General features: G+C 41.3%; 6 protein-coding genes across 7 annotated transcripts in view; 4 read left to right on the top strand and 2 right to left on the bottom strand.

Moving 5' to 3' along the window:
* Window positions 1–4,699, top strand: part of LOC126557230 (band 4.1-like protein 5) — a 252,065-nt gene extending 247,366 nt beyond the window's left edge. For both annotated transcript variants that reach the window (XM_050212935.1, XM_050212937.1), the window contains one exon: window positions 4,689–4,699. The gene's annotated coding sequence lies outside the window, so the exon portion shown is untranslated. The remainder of the gene's footprint in view (window positions 1–4,688) is intronic.
* LOC126558142 (uncharacterized) overlaps window positions 1–25,702 on the top strand; it is a 459,948-nt gene that overhangs the window by 178,016 nt on the left and 256,230 nt on the right. The gene's annotated exons all lie outside the window — the stretch shown is intronic.
* The window catches only part of LOC126558359 (lachesin-like), a 346,936-nt gene that overhangs the window by 105,221 nt on the left and 216,013 nt on the right, over window positions 1–25,702 (top strand). The gene's annotated exons all lie outside the window — the stretch shown is intronic.
* Window positions 1–25,702, bottom strand: part of LOC126556783 (protein dispatched) — a 383,943-nt gene that overhangs the window by 261,618 nt on the left and 96,623 nt on the right. The window lies entirely within an intron of this gene.
* Window positions 15,576–16,574, bottom strand: LOC126558732 (uncharacterized). Its single transcript, XM_050214791.1, has 3 exons — window positions 16,232–16,574; window positions 15,783–16,157; window positions 15,576–15,712 (listed from the first exon to the last, which is right to left on the bottom strand). The coding sequence occupies exons 1-3, from the start codon at window positions 16,572–16,574 to the stop codon at window positions 15,576–15,578; spliced, it is 855 nt and encodes a 284-aa protein (XP_050070748.1).
* On the top strand, window positions 20,984–21,715 carry LOC126559358 (golgin subfamily A member 7). The gene is made up of 3 exons (XM_050215505.1): window positions 20,984–21,124; window positions 21,193–21,345; window positions 21,432–21,715. The coding sequence occupies exons 1-3, from the start codon at window positions 20,984–20,986 to the stop codon at window positions 21,570–21,572; spliced, it is 435 nt and encodes a 144-aa protein (XP_050071462.1). The 3' UTR covers window positions 21,573–21,715.

The raw sequence follows: 25,702 nt of genomic DNA, 5'->3' as shown, positions 1-25,702 counted from the left end.
ATTCGTATTGGCAGCCACCCTTACGGGCACTATCCGTGCAAGGTGATGGCAACGGCCAAACCGGTGCGTTGTGGATAATCCCGGCTGAGGTGAAGGATAATACGCATTATCATATCAACGAAGGCAAATTGGAATGGCACGTTGCGTGCATCTCGTTGGCGAACCGTTGACCGACCAGGGGATTGGTTTCCAGGCTGGGACATCGTTCTGTGAAGAAAGAAAGTCGACATGTGTTTTTATGAGAGGATATATAAATGTAAATTTGGGTAATGTTTTTATTTGTCTCGTAGTGAGAGAATTGTTTTTACTCGGGAGAAATTCCTGTAAATCATCATGAAATTATTCTAATCTCACTTGAAATGGTGTACAGATGAAAAAAGCGAGTTATTTGATGACCGGCCCGGGGCAAAGGATTCAATTTCTACGATTAGCTTAGTTTCATGAACTGGAGTTCATCGGGTGGCTGAAAAACGTAACGCCAAAAGGCTTTTTTTTCTGGAGCTAACGGAGAAACCACGTAACGTATCAGCAGGTAAACATGAGCATGTCAACATAATCGCACACCGATTCCTACGAAAAACACAGTTATGAATATTATGAAAATACAGGAATTATGATTATGCATTGTTCCCGTTTGGTTGGATTAAAACATGTTAGAAAAATTACTATCTTATGACATAAATGGACTAATATTTTATCGAAGTTTAATATTTAAGCGCAGTTAAAATCAGTTTGAAAATGTGGTAAGTATTTCGTACCACTAAGGATTTAATGCCTTTACCTATCAAGCATCATACTTGTACGAGGGATTTTCCCTCATTCAATTCAATTCAGATACGCCCTGTTATTGCTATAGACACATAAAAAGAGGCTTATGCTTCACTCACTTGTCCATAAATCTGACTTCTGCTCGCTTTTACTAAATAACCTAGATGAATAGTAACTAGCGTTCAGCAGATATAAATAAACCTTTAATTGAGTTGACTTGCTGGTGATTAGTGTGTCGTTAGCAGCATTCAAAGGGCACAATCTGATACATCTGTCACAGGTTTCTTTTGTCCAAGCCATGTGCTCCTTTCTATATTGTGATTGAATGACTAAGAACTCTTATCGTTCCTTGGATATGCGTATTGATGCTGCTACTAAAGGCATTTCGAGTTCGAGACGAGTGGGAGCAATGATTTACGGAAGGCATACGCATTATAATTACCTTTGAATAGCTTTGAAGATGAAGCTACAACAGATAACTTAACGGATTAACATCAATAAGTATTTTACAAACACATTTGTAAAAGCTTCCTCATGACAACTACCGGGCAATTTCCTCATGATAGTATTTTGTTATCACTCCGTTTTTAATACCTTTGAATCAATGGGCAATAACTTCAAATGATTGTTTGCTTAAAACTCATCTTTTGGTTACTGCTAATGTCATGTTGTAATGAAATGTTTTTGAAGAGGATCGGTGGGCACATCATCCCACAAAGGGCTTTTTCGCAAGCGCTGTCAATTGCTCATCTTGAGCGATTGACTGTTGTGTTCAAGTACGGTTTTCCTCGTTAGTTTCTGCTGGATTAGAAGTGTTCTACAATACTTTTGAGTGAATGTGGAGAAGATACTGTCAAAGTCGAAGTGGCCATAAATAGGATCAGGATGTTTACTGTGCAGGATGTCCCTGATTACTTCTGAATTCTTTGCTCGAATCTTTTGCGTAACAGTTTTAATAAGTTTTTACAGCTTTAAATACAGTGCCATTGAATGAACAATCGTTAACCATAAAATCATTTGAATAAACATGATAAGTTGCGTAGAGCTGTCATACAAAAATAAAAAAAATAAATACGATAAATTGAGCACTTTTAATAAATCAATGAAATATTGATAATGTCTTCATAATCCGTGCAGATCGATCAACAAATAATGTCTTGATATTTTTTTTTTATTCATGAGGGACGGCAATACGGCCTGTATTGCTAAATAATGTCTTGATATTTGTAATAAAATTTGAGAAAAATATTGTTTTAATTCCAGGAAAGATGTGCACGATACAAACTACCCATTTCTTCACATGAAAACCGATGTGTTGGCTTTTTGAAATGTGGTCTCATCGTTTTTGTTGCCTTTGAAATAAAAAATATCTTCTTTACCCCAAAAGCTGCTAAAGCTAAAGCAATTTTTCTCACCCATACACTAACCACCATAATCTCATCGTTATCCTTCACTTCGTCGCCTTGCTTATGGAAGAAATCTGCAGCAAGCACCGTGTACTTAGTGCATTATCTGCCTCAATTTCAAGCAGCATCTGACTCGAACCGTCCACCGAAGGATTGCTCCCGCACAACGCAAGCAACGATCGAAACAAAATTTTATAGCAGCTGATCCTTCTTCCAGGCGCAGGGGTTAGTTCATACACACGGTACTTTTATGGTTCACGGCAGCCAGGTAGAAACGTGCTCGTTTACCACATGATGGCGCAAATAAATGGCATCATTACTCATATCGATATGGTATTACATCGAACTGACTGAACGAACGGCAGAACGAAGCTTGGCAGTGATTTAGCCGGGTTACGTGCTAGCGATAATGTTTTGGCTCTCTTGGTCGAGGCGGTTAGCATTATGCTGTACTGCTAATGCAACAGCAAGTGTTGCATCACGTACAGGTAATGCCATTTTTATCAACTGACTTCTTTTTGTTTCATTTGCGTATTTTCATTTGCAGCTAAATCCACTCTATGTATTTGTTGGTCATTGCACTACTACCAACCGCGAATAACAAGCCGAACGAATAAATTTTCGTTCAATTTGAATCGTGGAGTGCAGGATCATCTTAAGTAGGAAAGATTATAGAAACGTGCTGTAGAAATACATGCAAAGTAAGTGTATTTTATTCATAATGGCCATGGGTGATAAAGAAATGTTATTGGTATCAGTAGGGCGGAAACAATGTGTTAACGCAAAGCGTTGAGTATTTTTCTTAATAAATGCATTCCAAAAAAATGCGTTTGAATTGAAGAAAAATGCGTCCAAAACGATACTCTAACCACTGGCGGATGGGTGGAGCAGGCGGACTTATGGGCGGAGCTGGCGCTCGCCAGGGGCCTCCCTGGCAAGGGGAAGCCTCGCAGACTAGACAACCCCTTTCGATTTAGATGGGAAAATCCCATCAGTCTTCCATCACCGCCAGAGCACTACGAACTTCCTCGTCTAAGCAGATCTACAGGGAGCTCGGTTCAGTTTGTTAGTGGCACCCCTCCCGTCTCCGCCAACTAGCAAACAAAATTACGTTGAGAAATGTGGACAAAATCAGCACAGGTAGGGATGGGAATACGGTGCCAAATAATAACAATTAATCTAGTTTGGTGATAAACAAAATTTTAGTATCATCGGCTTTACTTTGATAACTAAAAAAAATAAATAATAATCCAAATTGAATTTATTGCTTTAAAATATTATAAATTCCAGGTTCCAAACTAAAATTTTAATTCCAATTTTAAAACTTCCTTTTCAAAATTATTTTTTTTTATTTATTTATTTATAATCTAATACATGCTCTCCTGTTACTACCAGTCGCTCCTAGTAGGAAATCAGTAAAAAAAGAGGCAAATTTCGATTCAACAAAATTTGATAACAGGTAACAGGAGAGGAGGTAGCAAATCGAAATTTAAAAAGGTAACATAAAAAAAATTCTTTCAGTCATGAAGAAAATTTTTCCATTTAAATAGAACCATTTAAGTGTATTTTTCAAATTTATGTTATTCATTGCCATTTTGTCAGGGGCGGCCCGGTGGTGCATGCGACAACGGCGCCGGTCTTCATACTGCCGGACCGGGGTTAAAATCCCACCCAGAATCGTCCCCCCAGCGTAACCTAGAAGGTCGTTAAGCCAAGAAGAAGATTGTCATTTTTGTTTCTTTCTCTAAAAAACTTTTAAAAAGAGTTCCACAACGTGTTTTTTAGTGTTAAAGGGAACTAAGGGGGATTTGCCAAAAACTCCCGGGAAAATCAAGGATAACTCGGTCATTCCTGTTCCGATCGTCCAACGTTCCGCAAACCATTGGATGAGTTTTTGGACCAGTTGGAAAATCCCAACCCGATCACTCCACCTACCTCCCAGCTATTGCGGAAAAACTGCGAAAAAGGGTTTTTGTGGAATAACTCGGCAGGAGGTGGAGGAATCGGAGAGAAGTGTTGGCAAAAACGATGCGTGGTCAAGAAACGCATCTATCGGTATGCGGAATGCTCCGGTCGGATAAAAAAGGGGCTTGTTATAACCAATTTTCAACGGGAATGCTGCTGGCTAAAATTTTCCGGGAGTTTCTGGGACCACATACGTCCGTGGAAAATCGACGATAACTCGCTCATTTTTTATCCGATCGGAGCGTTCCGCATATCGGTTTTTTGCTGAAAATCGGCGATAACTCGCTCATTTGTAATCCGATCGGGGCGTTCCGCATACTGTTTGGGCCACACATCTTTTTATGGAGCACATTAAACCGATACCTCCGCCTTAATTACTCTGCAGTATTTGCAGATCAATGTCTAACGATCATTAAAATAGTAAGTGCAAGGAAAGTTAGTTATAAATCCGATTACATGGCTTCACATGGGTAGAAAAAATTGAAAACTTACCAAACTTAGATTTAATGAAATAGAGGACCCCAATTTTCGGTTAAGTCTGCCACTGAGCGTAGTGTTAGTAGAAAGAGCACGTATTACTTTAAAACTATTTTCAGTTGGATGCAGTGCATTGCATTTCTCTATAATTTACTTGAATTTATTTCAATCTGTAATCAGTACACATTTAATTAACACATGATTTCTTACGACCATTGCATCGGAATAAAAGTAAAACAATCTTTAACGAGTTCCATTTACAGCACATGGTCGGTAAATGTTTATCCAACCAACCAGCGAACCTCTCTCTACAATCCATCTCTGAATGCATCATTAGGGTCAGGATAAAACTCTCACCGTACCGCTATTTTGTAGTTCAATTGGAAAGAAAACCTTCTCCAACTCCAAATGCATCATCTCCATTTATCCAGCGGGGCGAGTGTAAACATTAGCAGATCGAGTCATTCCGATTGCAGCTTCTCGTAAACGAAACGAAAAGGCTTTAGATTTCCCCGTGGACTCCTTGCTGTAGTCGGCCACCATTTCACTTTTTGTACCTATTTTTTCTTGTTGTTGTAGCCAATAAAACGAGGGCAAAATGTTTATGTACTGTACAGTGATTGCGTGTGCGATAATCAGTGTTCGAGCAGCGATTTACGATCCGTTCGATTAGAAATCGATTATCTCGGTTGGGAAATGTGCACACAAGGCAATATATTTTTTTTGTGGTTCACTCCGACGCTCTCTTTTCCTCTTTCTTATTCTTACCGGATGATCGTATCGTCATGCTATGGGAGGCTAATGGGACAGTCTTCCCCTCTCCGGAGGGCTAGAAAGAAGTGGAAGCAGCCCCATAAAATCGACTGCCATATTGAGTGGAATCCTTCGATAAGGTGGGGACAATTTTTATGGACCTTTCAACATGGTTTCGTGAACGGTTTTTTTTTATGCTCGCCCTCGTATCCGGATCAAACGATGCGTACAATAATCGATGGCCCATTCCGGTGTACGCAGTGTGTTTCTGTGCTAAGGATGCTAAGCTAGCGAACGATCCAAATGTTCTTCGCCGCTATTGTCAGGCATCTCTACCACCTTCGTCACAAGAACACTTGGAACCATTATCAATGTAATGGAAGGGATCTACTGTTTATGTTACTGTTCTTTTTTGCGTTTTCTCTCTCTCTCTCTCTCTCTCTCTCTCTCTCTCGCTTTATCTGGCATTTCCAACTTCATTATGATCTACTGTCACTTACATGAGGTGCCTTTTTATGTGGCTTCCGTGCTGGGAGTATGTTGTACCCTTGTCTGTTTATGTACAGAAATTAAAATGTCAACAACCAGATGGCTGATAAGCGTGTCAACCCAGCGAGGTTAGACCGGGCATTGTTTTGCTAATCTATTCAAATAATGTTGTCACACGCATGCTTTCGGATGCGTACGTACACGATGGAAGTAAAATTTCTAGAAACATAAATTGACGTGGAGTTAAAAAAGGCACATAAATAATGGTTGATTCTAACTCTTTCAAGCCTACTTTTTATGCAAGTATTTAGAAGCTGTTTTTGTCGCAATAGTTATTTAAAACCAATAGCAAGCTAGCTTACTCGCTTTTATTACACACCCGCACAATACACAAACAGCGCTCGATGAATTGCACACACTTTAAGAACAATTCCAAACAGTCGTTTTCGAACGAAAGGGTCGCAAATAAAACCCCAAAGCACTCAGCTGCCATATCTATTCCAAAGCCTTACGTGATGTATCGTGAACTGAATCGACCAAACCGAAAGTGACACCGTTACAAAATGGCTACAAAATTGCACCAAAGCGTTCCGTCAATAAAGTATAAATATGAAAACCCGCAAACGAAACATAAATAAAATTCGCTTCACAAAAAATAAAGCGGAAGAGGAAAAACAAAACAACAAAATTCCCGTTCGGTTCCGGTGCAAAAGCTTATCGGGAGTCGAACGTGCAGGGCAGTGTATAGCCCGCGTACCATATTAAGCCGTAAATTTAACATCGAAGCAGGAAAACCCTCGGTGGATGGTTGTATCTGCGAAAGTTTCTCCTGAACAACCCCGCACGCCATAACAATTCAATCAGCTGTCGGTATATAAATTTTACCATTCGACCTCTCGAACCCCTGTGGCTGTCTGTTGAATGCATTCCGGAGGGAAGGTTTTCCTGTTTTTTTTTTTTTTTTTGTCTGAAATGGTTTCCTCTGGTAGATTTTTGCCGCAAGAGTCGGAGAGACAAATGTAGGCCCGTTAGGACATGATGGGGTACCCATCATCAATGGTAAGCCGTCGTTGGCAGCACCAGTATCGAACAAACCATGTTTTAACGATTATACCTCCCGGTCCCGGTACGATTATGGCTGTTATTTCCTGCCGTATAGGTTGATGTAGTATTATTTTACTTTTTCTTATTGCGCGGGCTATTGTTGCTTGCTTTTCAGCATGCTTTGTGTCCTTTTTTTCCCAATTTGCAGTTTGTTAAAGCCGAAGTGAATCAAGCAAGTTGGTAATTTAACTAAATGGGGTTTTCTTGTGCTAACGCGCATACATTTTACTTTGTTGTCGTTGGGGGATCTAATGCAATTAGAATTTAATGTTTGAACTACTCTATTGTGCTCTCCTTCAGAGTAATAGAGTAATTACTTGTAATAGTAATTTTATTCAAACGATTACTTTAGGAGCTTACTTGCAATTTTATTTATGCTGAATCTTTACAAGCAGACAGCAGTAAATTTAATTCCTTTTGTGTTTGTACAATAATTTTCTGGGCAAATTTAAAGCCCTTGCAAAAAATGACCGTCTGACGGTCTGAAGATAAAGGACCAATAAAATGTATTTCCACTACAAATCAGCTTAACATGCTGCAGGTTGTGAAGGGGATTTTTCCCGAGAGTTTTTGCATGCCAATCTGCTTGACGAGCAAAGTTTATTGTTTTGTTTAGCTATCCAACGTTTTCCTTTATTATTATGCTTTTGTCCGGCTTCCGATGTGGCACATGAAATGGAAGCACTAGAAATGGTGGAAAAATCAACTCTCTTGCTTTGGGGATTGGATTTCTTTGGGGTATTTGGTGGGTAATTTGCATGGGGAAAATTCCATCCCGCAAACCAGTACAAGCGCATGGCGAATGGGCCACTCTTGAAAATTGAAAGTAACAAAACCATAAACTGCATTATGCTAACGAGATGACAACGGCCACAACAGCAATGCATCTTCACTGTGATGTGCAATTCAATGGTACAATTTTCCCACCGTAGGAACATTTGTAGCAGAGATAAATCCCTTTTGATCCTTTTGTTAGGGAATTTACAGCTGCATACGTAATTTAATGTTAAGTATAAACTTTAATGCACATGTCAATTATTCACGATCTGTTCCATTGTGCGGTTTGGACTCTACGATAGTAAATCCAGATAAAAGCTTGTATGATTCGCGTCTGGTTTAGCTTGTGATTTTAAATTTTAAATCCTACTTTCAACTTTAACGTGCTGTTTGACTGGATGTTAATGGCAATTTTCACAAATGCTCCTTCATTCCGTATTGTTCTGACCGATGGCTCTCTCTCTCGAACTCTCGAAGTTGCACCGTAATGCTTACTTTCTGATTTCTTTCAACCGTTGATCGTAATCGGTTTTTCACCGTGCCAAACACCACGCTGACTTTCAACAGCCGATACGGAAAGTTGTCGCTAGTTTCGCCCAAGTGTCCATGCTGCCCCATTTTCTTGTGCTCGAATGATCCCACCCATCGTAGCCTCTCGTGTTGATGGAACGCAAATCGTTTAATTAAATTTTCCTCCATTACCAACTTTAGAAAACACACGCCCATCGCACCCGACCTTTTGCTTCCCTCACACTGCCCCAATACATCAACATTACCAAGTTTCATCATCAATCTGCATTTAACAAATTATATCACACTCCCGCTGTTCATTTTCCCAGCCCATGGCCACCGTGACGCTTTCGTAAATACAATCAAACACACGAGAGACACAACCAGGAGTAATATTGTCAGATAAGAATGGCAAGCAGCTTCCCGGGTTGTCGGGGTCACGCAGTCGGGACTGATATTGGTGCTGCTGCTGCTGCTGCTGCTGGTACTGCGGTGACAAAAAAGCAATCTCGCCTCGGTTTCGACGTGAAAATTTATAGCTTTCGCAACTTTTCTTTCTGTACGGTGGATGCTTCCCGGTTGCTTCTCGTGCTTAAAGTGGTGACCGTGGCTGATCAAACTGTTGATATTGAACGTGCTGGAGGGAGCGGAGCCGTGGAAAAAAAGCCTTAGAAAATTCTTATGAAAATTGCTCTGTACAGAACCACCTGAAATGGGTGGAATTTATTTGAAACACTAATTTCATGCCAAACACATTTTTACGGTGACACTGAAAGGTTTTGTGGCAGTAATGTTTAATAACTTTGGCTTTTTCCATGAAAGATGGCTTGAGAATTGAGAGAGGTAGGTACACAGTTCTTCGTGGAAATAGCAAAGCGTGTCTTATTCAATTATGCATCGTTTAGATTTTATGGGGCATGATAAAATGTTAATTTTAAGAGTATACATTCTTAGGAAATGACTTGAACTGGAATGAGTTACCATGTCTACCCAATCTGAAGAATCATTGCTTTGCCACGATAAATATTATTCAAAAAATATTTACAGAAAGAACAGGACAGAAATATTTCATTGTTTTCATAAACGAACTGATTATTTTGAAATGCTCCAATCGTTTTACATTTTCCATGTTTTCAGTGTTTTTTGTTGTTGTTCCATGGGCAATCCGATGACGGGGAAACTGCATTCCGAGACAATTTCTACACTGCCGTAAAAGGGAGGCAGGCGTATCCTACAGTACAGTGTTCTACAAGGCAGTCCAGCTTTGATTCAAAGAGTTTGGCTGTTTTGCCGTTGGGTTCGACGGGTTCAGTGTTTGGCGGGTTCAGTCTCGAAATTGGTGAAGTCACTCTCCCTGTTGCGGGATAGAGCTTGCCGATCATTCTTAAACAGAACGGCCACCACACCACAATGCCCAGAAAACGGATGTAACCAACCACCATTGAAGCAATAGATACAGCAATATTACCGGGCCAACAGCAATCATCAGCAGCACCTACTCTAATACAACTCAGCTACAACCGAGCATGCCCGGGATAAGGCAAATAACCGAGAGGAAATGCCTTGTTAATATTTTGTATATTGCATGTAGTTACCACAAGCCGTGGTGACAGAACGGCAGTAAGCCGTTATAATATAATATAAGTAAATAAATATTTTGAAATGCTCTATTAAAATTGTGCAGCTTTAAATATTGCATGTTAAATGTCCAGTTCCTTTTGAGCATGATTTGTGCTTTGTGCTTTAAACTCTCATTCCACAATCGCTCGTTTCCGTTCACTATTCACTCCTTAGACTGATATCCCAAGATTGTGCCTTCATCTTAACTAAGGTAAAGGTAAGTTGCCAACAGTTAAGCGCGACAGATTTCTGTTTGCTCTTTGAATTGTCTAATTCAAATTGAACGGAATCTTACTAGCTTTTCGGGAACCATATAATAAAATATTTATCAAAAAAGGGTTCTGCAGTTGAAGTGTTCAGTATAGGAAATAAATGTCCTCTTAATTATTTGTTAAATAACCACTACGTCTTAGAAGGGTTTGTTCTTAAACTAATTTTGCCTCCGTTAATCTTCATAACAGCATTCTCTACCCAACGAGTTATACTACTCAAAAGCCATGTTTTCAACCACAGCCTGAGCGTTTCCCCATTTATTGGATTAGAAGCATATTCAACTTTAAAAAGAAAGAAAGCAATGAAAAGCCATTAAGATGATGAATTGATGTTTCGAACAAAATCCATCATGGAAAGCTGTTAAACAAAATGGCAAACTATTCGAGGAAAAATCCTACCACTAATTAGCTCCGTTTTTATGGCTTCTCCACCATCCCACAAACCTCAAAAAACCATCATCCCAATCCATGGTCCACCTAAAAGCCAACCAAATTCCCTAAGCCTGTGCTAATAAACGTTCGACTCCCCTCCCTACAGTCATCATGACCAACATGGAATTTGTCACGCAGCGATGGCTGATGGTCCGCCACCCTCCTCTCAGAAGGCTTAGAACGTATTTTGATGATAAACAAACAACATACAAACTCGCGCACACAAACATACCGAAAGAGGCCGGCAAACTGTCAACTCACGTTCGCTGGGACGCGTGTCGGATTCTTCCATTTCATGCAGCGAAGTTTTCGGTATGCTTCGAACCATTCCCACCTACCGTGAACCTGCTGTGTGCGAAACGGTATGTGATTTTTTTTCCATTCGTGAAGTTCCCCTGCTTGAGGGATTTGGCACCACGCACCATTTAGCGCGAGCTTTCTTCTAAAGAAAAATAAACATTCTTGCTGGCGTTTTATTTCTCTGCTCATTTTGCTGTTCTGCTTGCCATTAATAATGCCGATAATATTGCGCTTTGCTATATGCACACACATACAAAGAGCAAACAGGCAAACGCGTCGAAAGTTTTGTCCTTACCAGATAACATTCCCGGCAACTGAAGCTCTGCACACCGTCGCCGTGGTCGTCGTCGCGTGAAGCTGGATCGTTTGCGAAGAGTTCATGCTCGGAGCGTACGAAATACAGTATCATTGAAGCAACGCACGCTCGGTATTCCGGTTTATTTCACAAAATATAAATTTCACCACAAATTGTTTCGTATTTGCTGTATTATTTTGATACTTTTTTTTTGCTGTTGTTGTTTCATTCACTTCTGCTGGCGATCTGGTCGATGTCGACCGGGTACAGCGCTTTATTGTTTCAGTTCCGGTGGGAACATGTGGTCACATCCTGGCAGCAGAATGAAAAAGAAAAAAAAACCGACAGCTGCCTTCTGCGTGAGGAGTGGCCGATGGGTGGTAAAACTTTTCAAATTATAGCAGCCATAGGGGAAGTGATCTGAATGGTCTACCACCGGTTAAACCGCAATTCACCGAGGGGACGGAAAATTAATAACATACTCGCACCTTCTTAGCAAAAAAAAAAAATTCACTCGCACTTATTGATCGCTTATTGTTGCTTGTCGCTAAGTAATTCGCTGCTTCTATTAATATTAAACACGATTGGATTTCCGCTTTCCCGGAAGCGGTATATCCTTACAATTTTCCACTCAACACCCACAATCGCTCGAGCACGTTTCATCCCTCGATGGAAAATGCTCGTCTGATGGGGAGGCACGTTTCATTACTTCCTATTTTCACCATCACGGCTTGCAACATTTATCACTGTTGTGGATGCCATTGAGCTTTAGCACAAGTGGTGTTGTGGCAAGATTTTTTTACACTAAAAATAACATCACTTTTTCGGCGCTGCGCTGAGGTCACCCATAAATCATGCTGGTTTTGAAACTCGATGGAGACGCCTGGTACTCCGATTTGGCTGCGTCCGTTGTTTTTTTGTTTCTTCTCTTTGTTACAACATTCACCCACAAAATACACTGGACCGCGAGCTATTCGAACACACTTCAAACTCCGACCACGGACAAATCACTACTGACGTTAGTGCGTTGCAGAATACCCATCGAAACTTGCAGTAGTGGCCAGCACCAGCTATCAAATCGAGCATGGTTGCGAGCCGAACGGTTTCCCACCCGAAGTACATCGCTTTCAGTATTTTGGGCTGCGCTTTCGCAATGCGCAGAAGATCACGCGATTCGATACGTAATCAAAATGGAACAGTCAAACACACGCTCGCTATAGTGAAGTGTGTGATTCGAATACCATTGGGAGGTAGCATATGGGCAGAGATATTTTCCGCCGGTACGGGCGTTGTTGTGGACTGATTTAGGATCCCGCTGATTGATGCTCTCTTTCGAAAGGGTACGTAACACGGGTTGGCTGGGCAGGGCAGTACAAGCGGAGTGGAGTGACTACCGCCACCCGTTGACGGGGTTGACAAGACAGCAATCCGGATAACAGCCGGCAGTAAGATGCATTGGGTGAATGCTCATACGCTTATTGCTTTTTTCCGTACCGCAGCTCGACCGGCTTGAAGTCGTTCGTTAATCATGACCTTTCTGCGATATGTTGTCTTAAACAGTCTTTTGCTTGTACCTACCCTGGCGCTGGAGGGAAATACGACTCCCTCGTTAAAGGGCGTATGTTTAGTCTCTTTGTGGAAGTAAGGAAAGTCTCAATGGATTACTGTCATGCGTAACAAACGACGACGACAATGTGCAAGTGTTGAAAATCTAACAACCCTGGTTAATGATACGAAAAATCCGAAACTGCTGTGTAAAGGCGCTCTATCTTTAAGCAGGATTCTTAAAGCAATTTTGAAATGGAATATTTCATGCAATAACACTATGCCCGGGATAAGATAAAGAAAAAGGAGAAAATGCCTTATCGTTATGTTTATATAATTTAGTCATCACAGACGGTGTTACAAATACGGCATTGCTCCGTTCATCACAAATAAATAAATGAATAAATAAATTTCAAACAATATAGTTTTTTTTCTAATTCGAATATATTTTGAAAAATAAATACAAATATGGTCGATTAAGATTAAAAAATTCCAACTCACTAACTATCAGTTTTTTATTACTGATTAAAGCATCGATGAAAAATTAATCAAATACTAAAATATTCTTCATATTCTAGACCTATCACACAAATGCCCAACTACTGACGATTGCAGATGAAAGCAAATTGCTTTCGCTTAGCTAACCAACAACAAAATTTCTTACCCCAGCCAACAGAAGCAAGTATCTCTTTCAAGCACAGAAGCCATAAATACTTTCATGGACCCGTAGTGTAGTTTGTAAAGGGAAGCTCCGCTCCACATAAACATTGCCCTCTTGCGTACTTAAAGATTAGCATCAATCAGCAGTATCTAGCACTACGCAAACACTGCAAACCTTCGGGCGTTTTCGTTCACCGGAATACGATATTCGTTTACATCTGGTTCCTATCATTGCCAAAAATAATACCGCTCCGGTCTCCTGGAAGTCTATGTGTGTGTGTGTGTGTAACCAGACATGTATGGCAATGTTAGGTCACATTGTACAGCCTATTGAGTGAGTTTTGGAAAATAATGACAACGCTATCAATTGGTAAAGCCCGAAAGGTTCCAAAAAAGGTGAAGAGGGCACCCGCTGAGTGGATGAGGTTGTCCCTTTGTTTCTTGCTTCCGGCAAGATACAAGCCGGTAAACAATCGGAAGGGATTGTTTGATTGAAGCAAAGGTTTGGTTTGATTGGGTTGGTGTACGGTTTGCAACTTGCGTTCGAGATTATGAATATTGACGTCTGTTTACTTGCTGGTTGAATCAAACATAATCCAATCTTACTTTTGTGTAACTACTACTAGCTGTACACGCGATATATTCATTTATCAAACGTTTTAAACACTTCAGCAAAATATAAATTTCTGAATTATTTTAATTAATGCAAAACCTGAGCTCACTTAAAGATAATAATTTTAGATTTCAATCAAGGTATTCGACTTCAACGACGCTTCAATGAACCTTTCAAGCACACTTAGTACAACGAGGACAATTTTGAGTCATGTCTTTCAAAATTTTGGACATCTCAACATTGAAACATTGTTTCCATTGTTCCAGCCTCCACTGATTTCCCATGTACTGAGAACTCCCTGTACTGGTACACGAATGTCATGTAAAGCTAGAAACAAGATATTGATGAGCAGACTGATGCCGGAACATCCTAGGCTCAAAATGCTTTGTTCGCAATTAGGAGAATCGTTTGACAAGGGTCATCAGATCCCGGACCCGGTTCGAAACGAACGACGATAACCGATTTCTACTTAACTGAAAACCTTTACAAACGAAATTAATTTCAATCTCGGCAAAAATAACTAACAATCTATTTCGGATTTCCCAAGAAAAATATACTCCTTGGTTTTGGACACAAATTTTTGCCTATTTCTCAACAATTGTCATACTGTCGGTGGTGGTTTATCTTTACGAGCTAGCTCATAGCCAAAAATGTTTTCATGTTTTATTCATCCCAAGCTCCTTTCCGGCGCCCAGAGTTCATCGTAACCTCAACAAAGGTGGGAACGGTTGTAGCGTTCGTTGCGTATTTTCCAGCCAGCACACCTCAAACACAGACGAACCAATTTCTCTTAACAAGAGCTGACGGATGCTGAATAATGCCCTTCGTCAGGAAAACCGATGACCCTCTCTCCATTAAGTGTTTTTGCTGCAAAGTGTCGGATATAAAATCGATAAAAATATAGCCATATTGCTACCAACCCATCTCATGGGAATGGGTCCCCAAGCGAGGTGAGTGTTAAGGGAAGGAGGAAACGACTGCAGGAGTAGAGTAAACAGAAAAAAAGACCATCCAGTTTGGGTACTGTTTTCGCACGTTTTATTCACCGCATCCGTGTTTCGCCTGGACGCTGGACACTGTCGCCCCGGACTCTCTGTTCTACCGTATACATGCATTTGCCTCTGCAGGAGGATGCTTTTTGAAAGGCACGAGTACGAACGAACCAATAAATAATTCAATAAATAATTAAATCAATAAATAAATACATTAATCAACAAATTACTGCTAGACACCGACACGACACGAGCGGGAAGCATTTGGAGAGATGACAGCACTGAAGGATAATGAAAATAAAGCAAGAGTTTGCACAATTGTGCTGTAGGAGTTCCAGTACGGGTGAAGGTGAAGGAATGAGATGAAAAGAGTGCGAAAAATAGAAGGAAGAAGGAAAAGTGCAGTAATAAAACAGAAATAGTGCGTGCTTAAGGAGGAAAAATGAGACATCAGACGAGCGATGACGTGTTGCCCAAAGTAGGACACCAACAGTCAAGAGGAAAGTGAGACTAGAGCGGTTTGCAGGACTGGAGAAATTCTAGCGAAAAGTGTTGTGCTCGGAATGTCCGGTTCTTGAAGGCCGTCTTTGAAAAGTTCTAGATTTTATGATTATCGATGGCATCGAGGAAGCTGTAGCCGCTGTACGCCCGGTTGCTGGCCCAATCCTTGCTGTACGCATTGTAGGGAGAGGCCGAATAGGATGGGTACGCTCCGTACGCGGCATAGGACAGTTCTGTAAATAGATTCTTGCTTTAGTTGAGACCGATTCCCATCTCATCCAAATAACTTAAACCACTACTAACCAGGACTGGATTCGCTCGAGATATGAGAATGGGCATGAATGACGTGTGGCTGAATCTTGCAGATGTTCGTGTTACGGAAGAAGTGGAAGATCAGCAGACCGCCAGCAATCAGCAGCACCTGAATCAGTCCCACACCGAGCAGGATCGGTTTGAGCAGCAACTTCAGATGTACCAACTTCAGCATCACAGCCAGCGGAAGAATAAGGCTCCACTTTCGCTGCTTCTGCTTCTTGCCACGAGCTTCGAAATCTTCGTCCGCCAGAAACCGAGCTCCACTTTCCGCACCCATGCCCACCTGCACCCCGTGGCTGGCGATGAAGGTATTGAGGGATCGTTGCAGAAACTTGGCGCCTTTAATTAATTCGCTATCGTACGCTGTTGGATGGAGATAGAGGGCATCAATTTTCACTGTTTGCTCGCTGTGTTTTCCTATCCACAACCACACTTACGGCTAATTTGTCGCGCTTCCGGAAACACATCGTCCTCCTTCGGTTCGTTCAATCGCACCAACTTCAATCCGCCGGTGCTTTCGACCGCCTGATTTTCGGCCGCGAACCAGTTCATCCGTCCGGTAGCGAACGACCAAAGGTAACGCGAAAATCGATACTTGAAGCAGGACAGCAATCGCTTTGACTTGTAGCACTCCGACTGGGTGTTGAGCACGTAGTCATCCAGCTTGATCGGTGTCGCACCGGCACCGGCCGGTCCAGGATCAGGTTCACCGACCGTACCCTGACAGACCATTGCTAGCAGCAGTATGACGACTGCAATCGCACGGTATCCTTCCGACATGATCTCGTCCTAGTATGACACTTTACACTCTTGTCACACGCACTCAAACACTCACACACACACACGCACGCACACGCTCTCGCAGGTGATTGAAAAGGTGGTAGAGATCACTGCTGGATCGGATCCGTTCGATGCGCTGATGATTGATGCACTGTGACTGCAGCTATCCAAGGCCATCGCTTTTATACAAACTGAGTTTCCAGGTCAACAGCTAGTGCCGTGTCTTGCGGTTGGATCGTACCGGACCGATCCTCGTGCCACGCTCGCGCGTATCACTTTCCCGGATCTAATTGTTCGCCCGTCCTGTGTGCCTTTTCACTATCGATCGTGTGTGTGCCGCACACTTGGGTGCAGTGAAACGCATCATCACACCGGTCCGGTTTGTGTGTTTTGCATCTTTTTCTCCGTGAATAGGCATCCGACGTCGGTATGAATGAAATTATGCAGATTAAAATCTGAATGAAGTTCAAACTGTTGGGATCGGTTTTTTGTGCTTCTAATTCTATATACGTAAGAGTATTTAAAAAAAACTAAAATTAACACTTGTAAAACATCATAAATCTTTCAAAAAATATCAAATAATTGTAGCAACATTCCAGTCATAAGCCGATTCCAATTAAATTCGTTACAACTTATTCAAACAAAACTACACCACCAAGGACTTAACTCAATTCTTAACTAGCATTCAAATTACGCTTACACGGGTATAGCTTTCAGTAGTCGATCCTGTTTTTTTCGTGTAATTTCTGCCAACCTTTACGAAGACATTAGCGTCTAATTGACTAGCAGCATGACCCAAAAAAATGTTTATAACTTTGGTGCGGATTGTGTGAAAGGTTTTAAGCCCGTTATTAAAACAGTAATTACGGAATTATTCTGGAATTTTGAGAGTAAAACTTGCGGGGTAGGGTACGGAAAAGCTTCTACAGTAAGTCGCATATATACAATTTTCTCTATGATTATTAAAGTAACGGCTACAATTTCAATTCACGCAACTGAAACTCATATCCCCGAGTATAAGTTGAGTTTCAACTCCAAAATTAGAATGCCCACTTCAAAGCCAATGGGTGGCAATTTTAAGTATTTTAACTGATACATTGGCAAGCAACAGTAGAAGCACGATGGAAAATTGTTTACTTTACCCAATCCATCACAAGCTGGACGCATTTGGTCGTGCGGAAGGTGCGATGTTAGGCAACAAAAGTCGTTAGCAAGCAAATCGGGTGAACCAGCGTTCGAGTTCGCTGCCAAAAATGACGTGGTTAATTATTTACTTAAAGTTATAAGCACGTCAGAAATTTATGACCCACTCGCACGGGGAAAGTGTTCCGTCCGACGTTGTGCGAGGTATAACGATACGAATTATGAATTCATATGCCTAAATCTGCAAGCAGTTTATGGTTTGCCTCAACACGCACTTCACCCTACACGATTACACATGCTCGGGAGGTATGATTAATGAGTAAAATTGTGCTGTTTTCTTGGCAATAAAATTACCAAAAAACCTGATCGATTTTAATTTCACATTAAGCAACACAATCCGTCACGGAACGAGAAGTGGATAGCTCTTTTCATGCCCGATGTTAACCGTGTTATGGCAGTTCATGTATTAACTCCATGCCGCATGCTTACGCCGGGGTGAGATAGAACGTTCTGCAGATGGTAGGTCAAGGTTTTTGCGTTGATGATAGCACTCTGGGTTGTAGCTGCTGTTTTTTTCCTCGCTACGCTTCTTTCGCTCATGCCCGGGATCATCAACCGGCCGGAGAAAGTGGCCTGCAAAAAGGTAAACTTTCGTTCAATGAGTGATGCTGCCACCTAGCATAAGATTGGCCCTATCATCGTTGATGGACGAGATGGGCGCTTGAGTTGGATACAGGGATGATGAGGTGATTTGCTACTCCTTACTAACTAAGACATTTTCTTTATTAAGATTTATGTGTGAAGGGTAACTGGATCAGACCAAAGATAACTTTTAAATTGCTGCTGTTTCCTTTTAAGTTAAATTCAAAAACATATTTAAAAGTTTTATCACAAAATTTCCACTTGCAAACATTAGCTCATCACTGTTAAGGCGAACCGAGCTCATGAGCAACGCGTGAAGATGCGTAAAGTTGCCTTGGAATGCTAATCACTGGCGACACGAGCCGGGTGCACACGCCCTTAGCACACGGCTGGCGGTCACTGGCCCAATCACCAACTGATCTAGTTCGCAGTTCCGCCTCGGTCGGGTGTGCATGTGCATACGGGCAGTCAACGGCTGCAATTATGTTTTATCTGACACTTATGCGATCGGTACCGGTATGCTCGTGCAGATGGAGATGGAAATAAAAAATAAGCGCCCACCAGAAGCGATGAGGTAGAGCGAAGGCCAAGAGATGAAATTAATCTTCATCTCCCTTTGAGCGTGTTCGCGTATCGATGTGTGTGCATGTGTATGACGACCCTGGGCCCAGGACCTTGACGAGAAGGCCGCCGTCGTTATCGTTATTAACTTCGTGTGTCTGGAGCCCTCTGCTCGAAAGGAAGCCTACAGCGTTCGCAGGTGTAATTAGCATAGTATCACTTTTTAATGAGATTAATTTAAATGTATCCAGACGATTCTCGCTACAACCACTACCACGATATGCATGTGGTGGTGGTGGTGCATATGCAAGTGTCCAGCTGCTCCGGATGATGGACTAAATTAAGTGAAACCGGACATGATTACGGCGACTAATTGTATCCATCCGCCTGGCCATTGATTGATGCATGATAAAAGTATGTTTTTTCAAATGTTTTCACTTTGTATGGAATGGTGGGATGCATTTTCTTACAAAGTAAAATAGATGCAAAAACTCCTTTGAAAGTGTGGGTGAGCGTTTGGTGAATATCGATAAAATTATTTGCTGTTTATATATTCATGTAAATATGATGTAAACAAATTCAAAAACAATCTTCGTTGAAGTTTGTTGAACGAAGGTGGTTTATACCTTGTAAATAAGTGTGCACTTAATTGCTCAACTAGACTACCGACGCTCTTACTCATCCAATGCTTATGCAAAATGAAAAACCAATGGCTTGAATGGAAGTGCATGGATTTATCGTCACAGTTGGTGCTCTTGAACAAAGCTTTAGAGAGAAAAAAAAATACGTTGCCAACAGCAATAGTGCATTTCCGCTCGGTTCGAAGGGTACCATCGTTCAATAGGTGTCGTGATCGGTAGTGATGAGCTTTTCATCAATTCAAGCATCACCTATTAATCGACAAGAGTTTAATGGATAGGAATTAACACTACTTGACACAGATAGCAACTGTTATCCAGAAGTGTCACGTCGGACGACAAGGAGTTTAAATGGGGAAGGCACACAGTCTATCAGTAGACTACTTTAAAATAGTTTTGTAGTTTAAGTAGATTTAGCAAGACGGCCATCCAATGGCTTACTAAATTTGTTGATACCACGTAGTTGGATAATCAGTCGTCACTACGCGGGAATGGTCCAGATCGGATTTGAAATCCGGACTCTGCCGTATGAAGACCGGCGCCGCTGCCGTTTCTACGACCGGGCTGCTCGTGCAATAACAATACTTTAGTTCGTTTAACATCATCATTTATAAAATATTAAAATCGTCTAATATATGTACATAAAACCAAAAGCATCCTCCAATTTTTCACATTTTTTAATTTGATTTTAATAAGGCGAAAGACCACGCTGCTCGTAGAAAATTTCAAATTCATCTTCGAAAACCTCCTTCGAATTCGAGCTTACACCCAGCAAATGCCTTCTTTCTCTTTCTAATGTTAATCCCCATTCGCTCTATCTGCGTTGGTAGACACTATAAGCGCAAAGTCGAGTTGCAATTGTCTAAAGCATTGAATTTTTCGTCTTAAACCATTTATGAATCCAAATTTAACTTATCACACTCAAAAGATAAGATGCACGCTATTTTTATACTCGAAGATTAATTTGTTTTGCAACACGAAGGCTTCTTATTCGCAAATTATATGCTCTGTATTACAGCGCTGTTGAAAAGGCCTTTTTTGCTGCTACACTATGGGACTTGCTGGAACGGTCAAAATCACGCATCTCATTTGACAGTTGTCTAATTTGACAACAAGAAACGGAGAAAAAAATAAATGAACGAAAAATCGAAAACATTATCATTTTCGCAAGTGGATCTAGATATTTTTGTGATTTTTATCTCCTTTGCGTGCATCCGTTGCTCAAGATTGTAGGTGCTCCATGTGCTAAACAGTTGGACAAAGTGGACGAAGCTATCCCACAGGTGGTGACTGTGCAAGATTGTTTACTGGACGAACACCGTACGTTCATGTAAACTAAACACACACACGAAAAAGGGAACAGATTCATCCCAACAACAAAACGGCGAGCACTAGCAATCCACAAAAACGGCTAGCATTCCCCAAATGGCCAATGTACGAATGTCCCAGCCGGGCACACCGGCCACCACCCAGCCAAACTATATGAAAGTATTCATCCAGCGGGACTACAGTGAAGGCACGTCGGTAAAGTTCCAGAACCGATTTCCGCCAGAGCTGGAGAGTAGGGTAGGTTTGGCAGCCACAAGCACTAAGAGAGAAAATCAAGCATTTTGGCACCGTTTGTTTGTTTGCAGATCGATAGACATACGTTCGAGAGCACCATGAACAAACTGAACGAGTATTTCGCCGAGGCTGAGAAAGGATCCTGCAGCACATACTGTGAAGGTTGTCTGGCCTGTATTACAGCGTACTTGATCTACATCTGCACGGAAACACACTACGAAAAGGTAAACAAACGACCCAATCGAACCTTCAGTACAATCGGTTTAATGCCAGACTGTGTATGAATATATGTGTGTTTGTGTTCTTGCAGTGTCTCCGAAAGGTGTCAAAATACATAGCGATGCAAAACGAACGGGTATACAATCCAAAGGGGCTGCAAATCACGGACCCAGTGTATCGTGGGCTGCGTGTAATAGAAATTTCCATCCTCGATCGACCCGGGCGCACGTGACTGCCGCTGTCCCATTCAACGGAGGAGTTTTTCATGTAGAAAGGTGTCGCCCGTGCGTTGCCAAACGTGTCCTCCGGCGAATAGGCGTGTAGGGGAATAACGCAGCATTAGCGTGCAGCAATCGTATGGAAACTTAAGGATAGCAACACAACTTCCAATCGACGACAACATAGTATGAGGCTGGGAGGTGTGCAACCAACGCACCGATGGCACACCGACTCTCTCGAAAGGACTGACAAGACAGATCGACGAATGGACTAAAGTAGACAAACACACACATACGACTTCTTCATACAAACCCCCATAGTGACAAACTATTCCGGTAGAAAAAGAAACGAGACAACGATACGCTATGGGGAAGAGTTCCTCTGCCTCAGCGGGACGATACGTCATGTTGAATATGTTTAATAGTAGCCAACCTTTTACCTAAGCCCTCTTTTAGTGTCGTCGTCGCGGTTTTTCTCACTTTCCAGACAGAATGCAGTCGGGGTAGCTTGGAATCTGGTTGGCCGATCAGCCGCATGCACTGAAACCTCAAACCCAAAACCAGGCGCTAAACGGCCATTGGCCGACCGTTAGAAAGGCATTCGACGCGTAGCCATGTTAGCCGAGCCAGGGAGTTTTGGGTGGACTAGTACTGGCTGCGCATATCAGATATCATCACATGAATTCCATTACTTATACAAATCCCTTTCTACCTAATACTGTAAGCATGAGCAGCATGAGTGAACCGTGGGAATGGATTTACATGGCGACGACGATTGCTCTCTTTCTCTCGTTTCCTCGCTCCCTTTTGCAACGACACCATTGTAATCGTTCCAACCGACCGATGGAGTGTCCGGGAGTTCGAAGGACACTAAACATAACGAAATGGCAACGGTTGAGTCCGTGTTTAGCAGTGTATTGACAAAACGATTCGTTTAAAAAAAAGGAAAACACGTTATTTCGTTCCGTTTAGGGATTAAACCCGTTTCTTAAACACTGTATTTGGCATCAGCCGATCACGCAGACGGTGGGTGAAGGTAGAACGGTGAGTGGTGTGAATGATGAGCGAGATATGCAATACGTTAATAGTGGCTAGAATGCATTTGTGCAGGGTGATCATAATAAATGAGACGAAAAAGATGGTTCTATATTTATCTGTACAGAAGGATGGGTTTGATTCTTTGTGTTGTTGGAAGGAAAAACTAAATTTAATCTACCATATGTCTAAAATATATTTAGCGGACCTATTCAGACGGTTCCGTTGCGCACTTTGCCCAACAGGTCATAAAACCATAACCCTTTCTTATCGTGTACTTTATCTAGCTGGCAATCGATTCGAAAGATAATCCACACGATAATTAACTCATTGTTTCGTTTTAACCAGAGTGTTGTACCAAATCAACGGATATACGTACAGTGACGGAAAATACTTAATGTATTACTTTTATACCCGATTTTTAAAGTGCAGCTTTCTAGCTTTTTCACCATCAAAGCTAGCCATCAAAAAATTGAGAAGGAGATGCTCAAAACTATAGAGAATTTTAAAATTGACTAATGGTCTTATGTGCTTTGGTCAAATTTCCATCAGAATGGAAAAAGAGATGCAAAAATCAATGTAATGATTTATCTTATTATAGGAACGTTTTCTCAAAATGTTCAACTTTATTTCACAACAAAAAAAAAACATTGGGTTGATTAGTTAGAAATTGGCTTTATAACCTCATTATTACATTATGTAAAACAGTAGGTGGTCTTACTATTGTCTGTCTTTGTATTTGTTTTATTTATAATTAATAATGACGGTCCAGTGCCGTATTGTCATCTTTGTATTTGTATGTAAGATATTTCGGGTCCCAAGATCTAAAAGTTTCTCATAAATTTTCCCATTTCCCAGCAAGTCTTCAGGTTTCTGATAAACCAAACTGTGGAAACCTGTCGGTACGTACAGGATTGCCATCAACCTTGAATTACAAGCGCACTCTGTGTCGCCCATTATTGAAGAGTAAAAACACTATCTTTCCACATATTCTAATTCGATGGATGTCATTTACGCGAAAGGGTCAGTACTCTCACAAGCCTTGGAGACTTAAATTTTGTCCAAAAATGACAAAATCTTAGCTTCGAGAAAAATATTAGAATGGACCCGGATGTCCCTGTACGGCCCAGTGGACGGCACAGTCGGACTCCTTTTAGTGGTTCATATAAAAGATGGTTAGGATGGCAGCAGACACATCGTCTGCTCTAAAGGCCTAGATGTTAGATTGGCAGACGATGGCGTTTGAAAACTTACTGAAGCAGTTCAAGGGCGTGAAGTGGTTTTAACGATTGACAAAAAACTAAGTTAATTATTTTTTTAATTAAATTAAGAAAATTTATTTCAATTTCGGATGCCCTTCACGTGATTCATTCCCACCAATCCGTTGTTTGTATTCCTTTCTCATCGTTTTTTGTTGTTTTGCCATTTCTTATGGATAGTTTGTCGGTGCTTTCCTTTTATTTTCGATTAAACAATCCCCACATTTCTTTCCTTTTCAATGCTGTTGTTTTTTTCTTGTTTTTGCTTCTTCTAATGCCTTTTGTTTGTTTGCATCACAAAAAAGTATATATGGATATACAATCACAAAAATGTTTCTAACCATCAAAGACACGCGGTTGTTTTTTGTTTTTGTTTTCCTGCTGCTAATGTATTATTACTGGAACATGCTAAATGTGTATTGTTTGTCCTTGTAGTTATGACAAAATTTGTTGTTTTCGTTTTAAATTTCTATTCAAATTTTGTTTCACTTACAAAAGCGTTCATTCTCAAACGGTGGATGCAGGAAAAGTTAAATCGTTTCCTTTTGTGTGGCCTTGTACGATAGATCAGATTGCTAATCTCATTTTTGTTCGGAATGAGGACCAACACGACGATTCAGATGGATAGTTCCAAGGGTTCCACGTAAGCTGTTGGCTGTACGAGCTTTACAAACATGCTACACCAGTCTTAGATAGAAGCTAGGGAAGTTTGTTGAGCTTTCCTTCTGCCTTTGCTTGCTCACATACACATCCTCCTCACACCACACAATGACCACACTTGTGGCCGTTGTTGAGTGAATTGAAACGATTTAAAAAGTGACTGTCTGTACATATGTCTGGGGTGCTCATTTGCTCTGCCCGTAAAAGCTTCCAGCAAATCATGATACATCGGCCAACTTGTAATAAAACAAACAAACATTGAAACTGATCCAGAGCCGGGCCGAGGAGCCACATTTGAGAGGAAGGAACAGAAAATAAAGTGGAAAACGAACAAAACCTAACAATAGTATCACTGACGCCTTTTGCCGGCGAATTAAAAAAACGGTACAACAGCAAATAGCAACAATAGTCCAACGGAACAATAGCCCCCGGATGCATAAAGCAACAGCAGCAGCAGTGTCAATAGAATTTGTAGACGACAGTCATCATCACCACTGTTGGGATGCTTGTGCTTGCACGAGGACGGTAGCAGCATTACACTTGCCGTATCCCTTCTTATCAGAAAACTCTCATCTACGCCTAAACGACTGCAAGCCCTTTGCAAGCATGTCGTCCGTATAATCTTGCTTCACCGACTAGACTCCAGTTCCAGTGCGATCTCCCACCAATTTCTACCCTAGTGCTTCCTTACTTTAACCAGCTTTTGTGTGGACGTTTTATTTGCTTTGCTTTCTGTCTTTGGAGTTTTTCACTTGTTTTCCTTCTCTTTTCTCTCTGTTCTCTCTTCTTTTGCTGGCGCACACACATACAGAACACTACACAACAGTTTTGCTTTGGTTTCAGAAAACGTACTAACACATCTAATTGCTACTGTCTGTCCACTAGCGTGTAACGTGTAACGAAGCCCTTCTTCATAGACCTAACCTAATTTTTCCAACCAATCGGTGGAAACAAAGCGTTCCAGCAAGTTAACAACCGCATTTTCACACTAGCGTACCGATAAAAATTCGGCATTTCTCTCTCTCTCTCTCTCTCTCTCTCTCTCTCTCTCTCCCTCTCTCACTCTCTCGTTCTTTGTTTTCCAAACTTTCCCTTAACGACGCCTATTTTGCGTACACTAAATTATGGCCTGCTAGAACGATGACAACTAATGACTAGGACTGTTGCTCACGTCAGATCCTTAACCGAGG

This window comes from Anopheles maculipalpis, chromosome 2RL (assembly GCF_943734695.1).
Source record: "Anopheles maculipalpis chromosome 2RL, idAnoMacuDA_375_x, whole genome shotgun sequence".
In the NCBI taxonomy this organism is placed as follows: Eukaryota; Metazoa; Arthropoda; class Insecta; order Diptera; family Culicidae; genus Anopheles; species Anopheles maculipalpis.
This window is presented reverse-complemented; position numbering and strand designations above follow the sequence as displayed.

What these genes read in the sequence shown, in the direction of transcription:
- LOC126558732 (XM_050214791.1), bottom strand. Translation starts at nt 16,574, where the DNA reads ATGTCGGAAGGATACCGTGCGATTGCAGTCGTCATACTGCTGCTAGCA. An exon ending in GGAAGCGCGACAAATTAGCC is followed by an intron (nt 16,158 to 16,231) that starts GTAAGTGTGGTT and finishes TCCATCCAACAG; the next exon opens with CGTACGATAGCGAATTAATT. An exon ending in CTCGAGCGAATCCAGTCCTG is followed by an intron (nt 15,713 to 15,782) that starts GTTAGTAGTGGT and finishes ATCTATTTACAG; the next exon opens with AACTGTCCTATGCCGCGTAC.
- LOC126559358 (XM_050215505.1), top strand. Translation starts at nt 20,984, where the DNA reads ATGGCCAATGTACGAATGTCCCAGCCGGGCACACCGGCCACCACCCAG. An exon ending in CGCCAGAGCTGGAGAGTAGG is followed by an intron (nt 21,125 to 21,192) that starts GTAGGTTTGGCA and finishes GTTTGTTTGCAG; the next exon opens with ATCGATAGACATACGTTCGA. An exon ending in CGGAAACACACTACGAAAAG is followed by an intron (nt 21,346 to 21,431) that starts GTAAACAAACGA and finishes GTGTTCTTGCAG; the next exon opens with TGTCTCCGAAAGGTGTCAAA.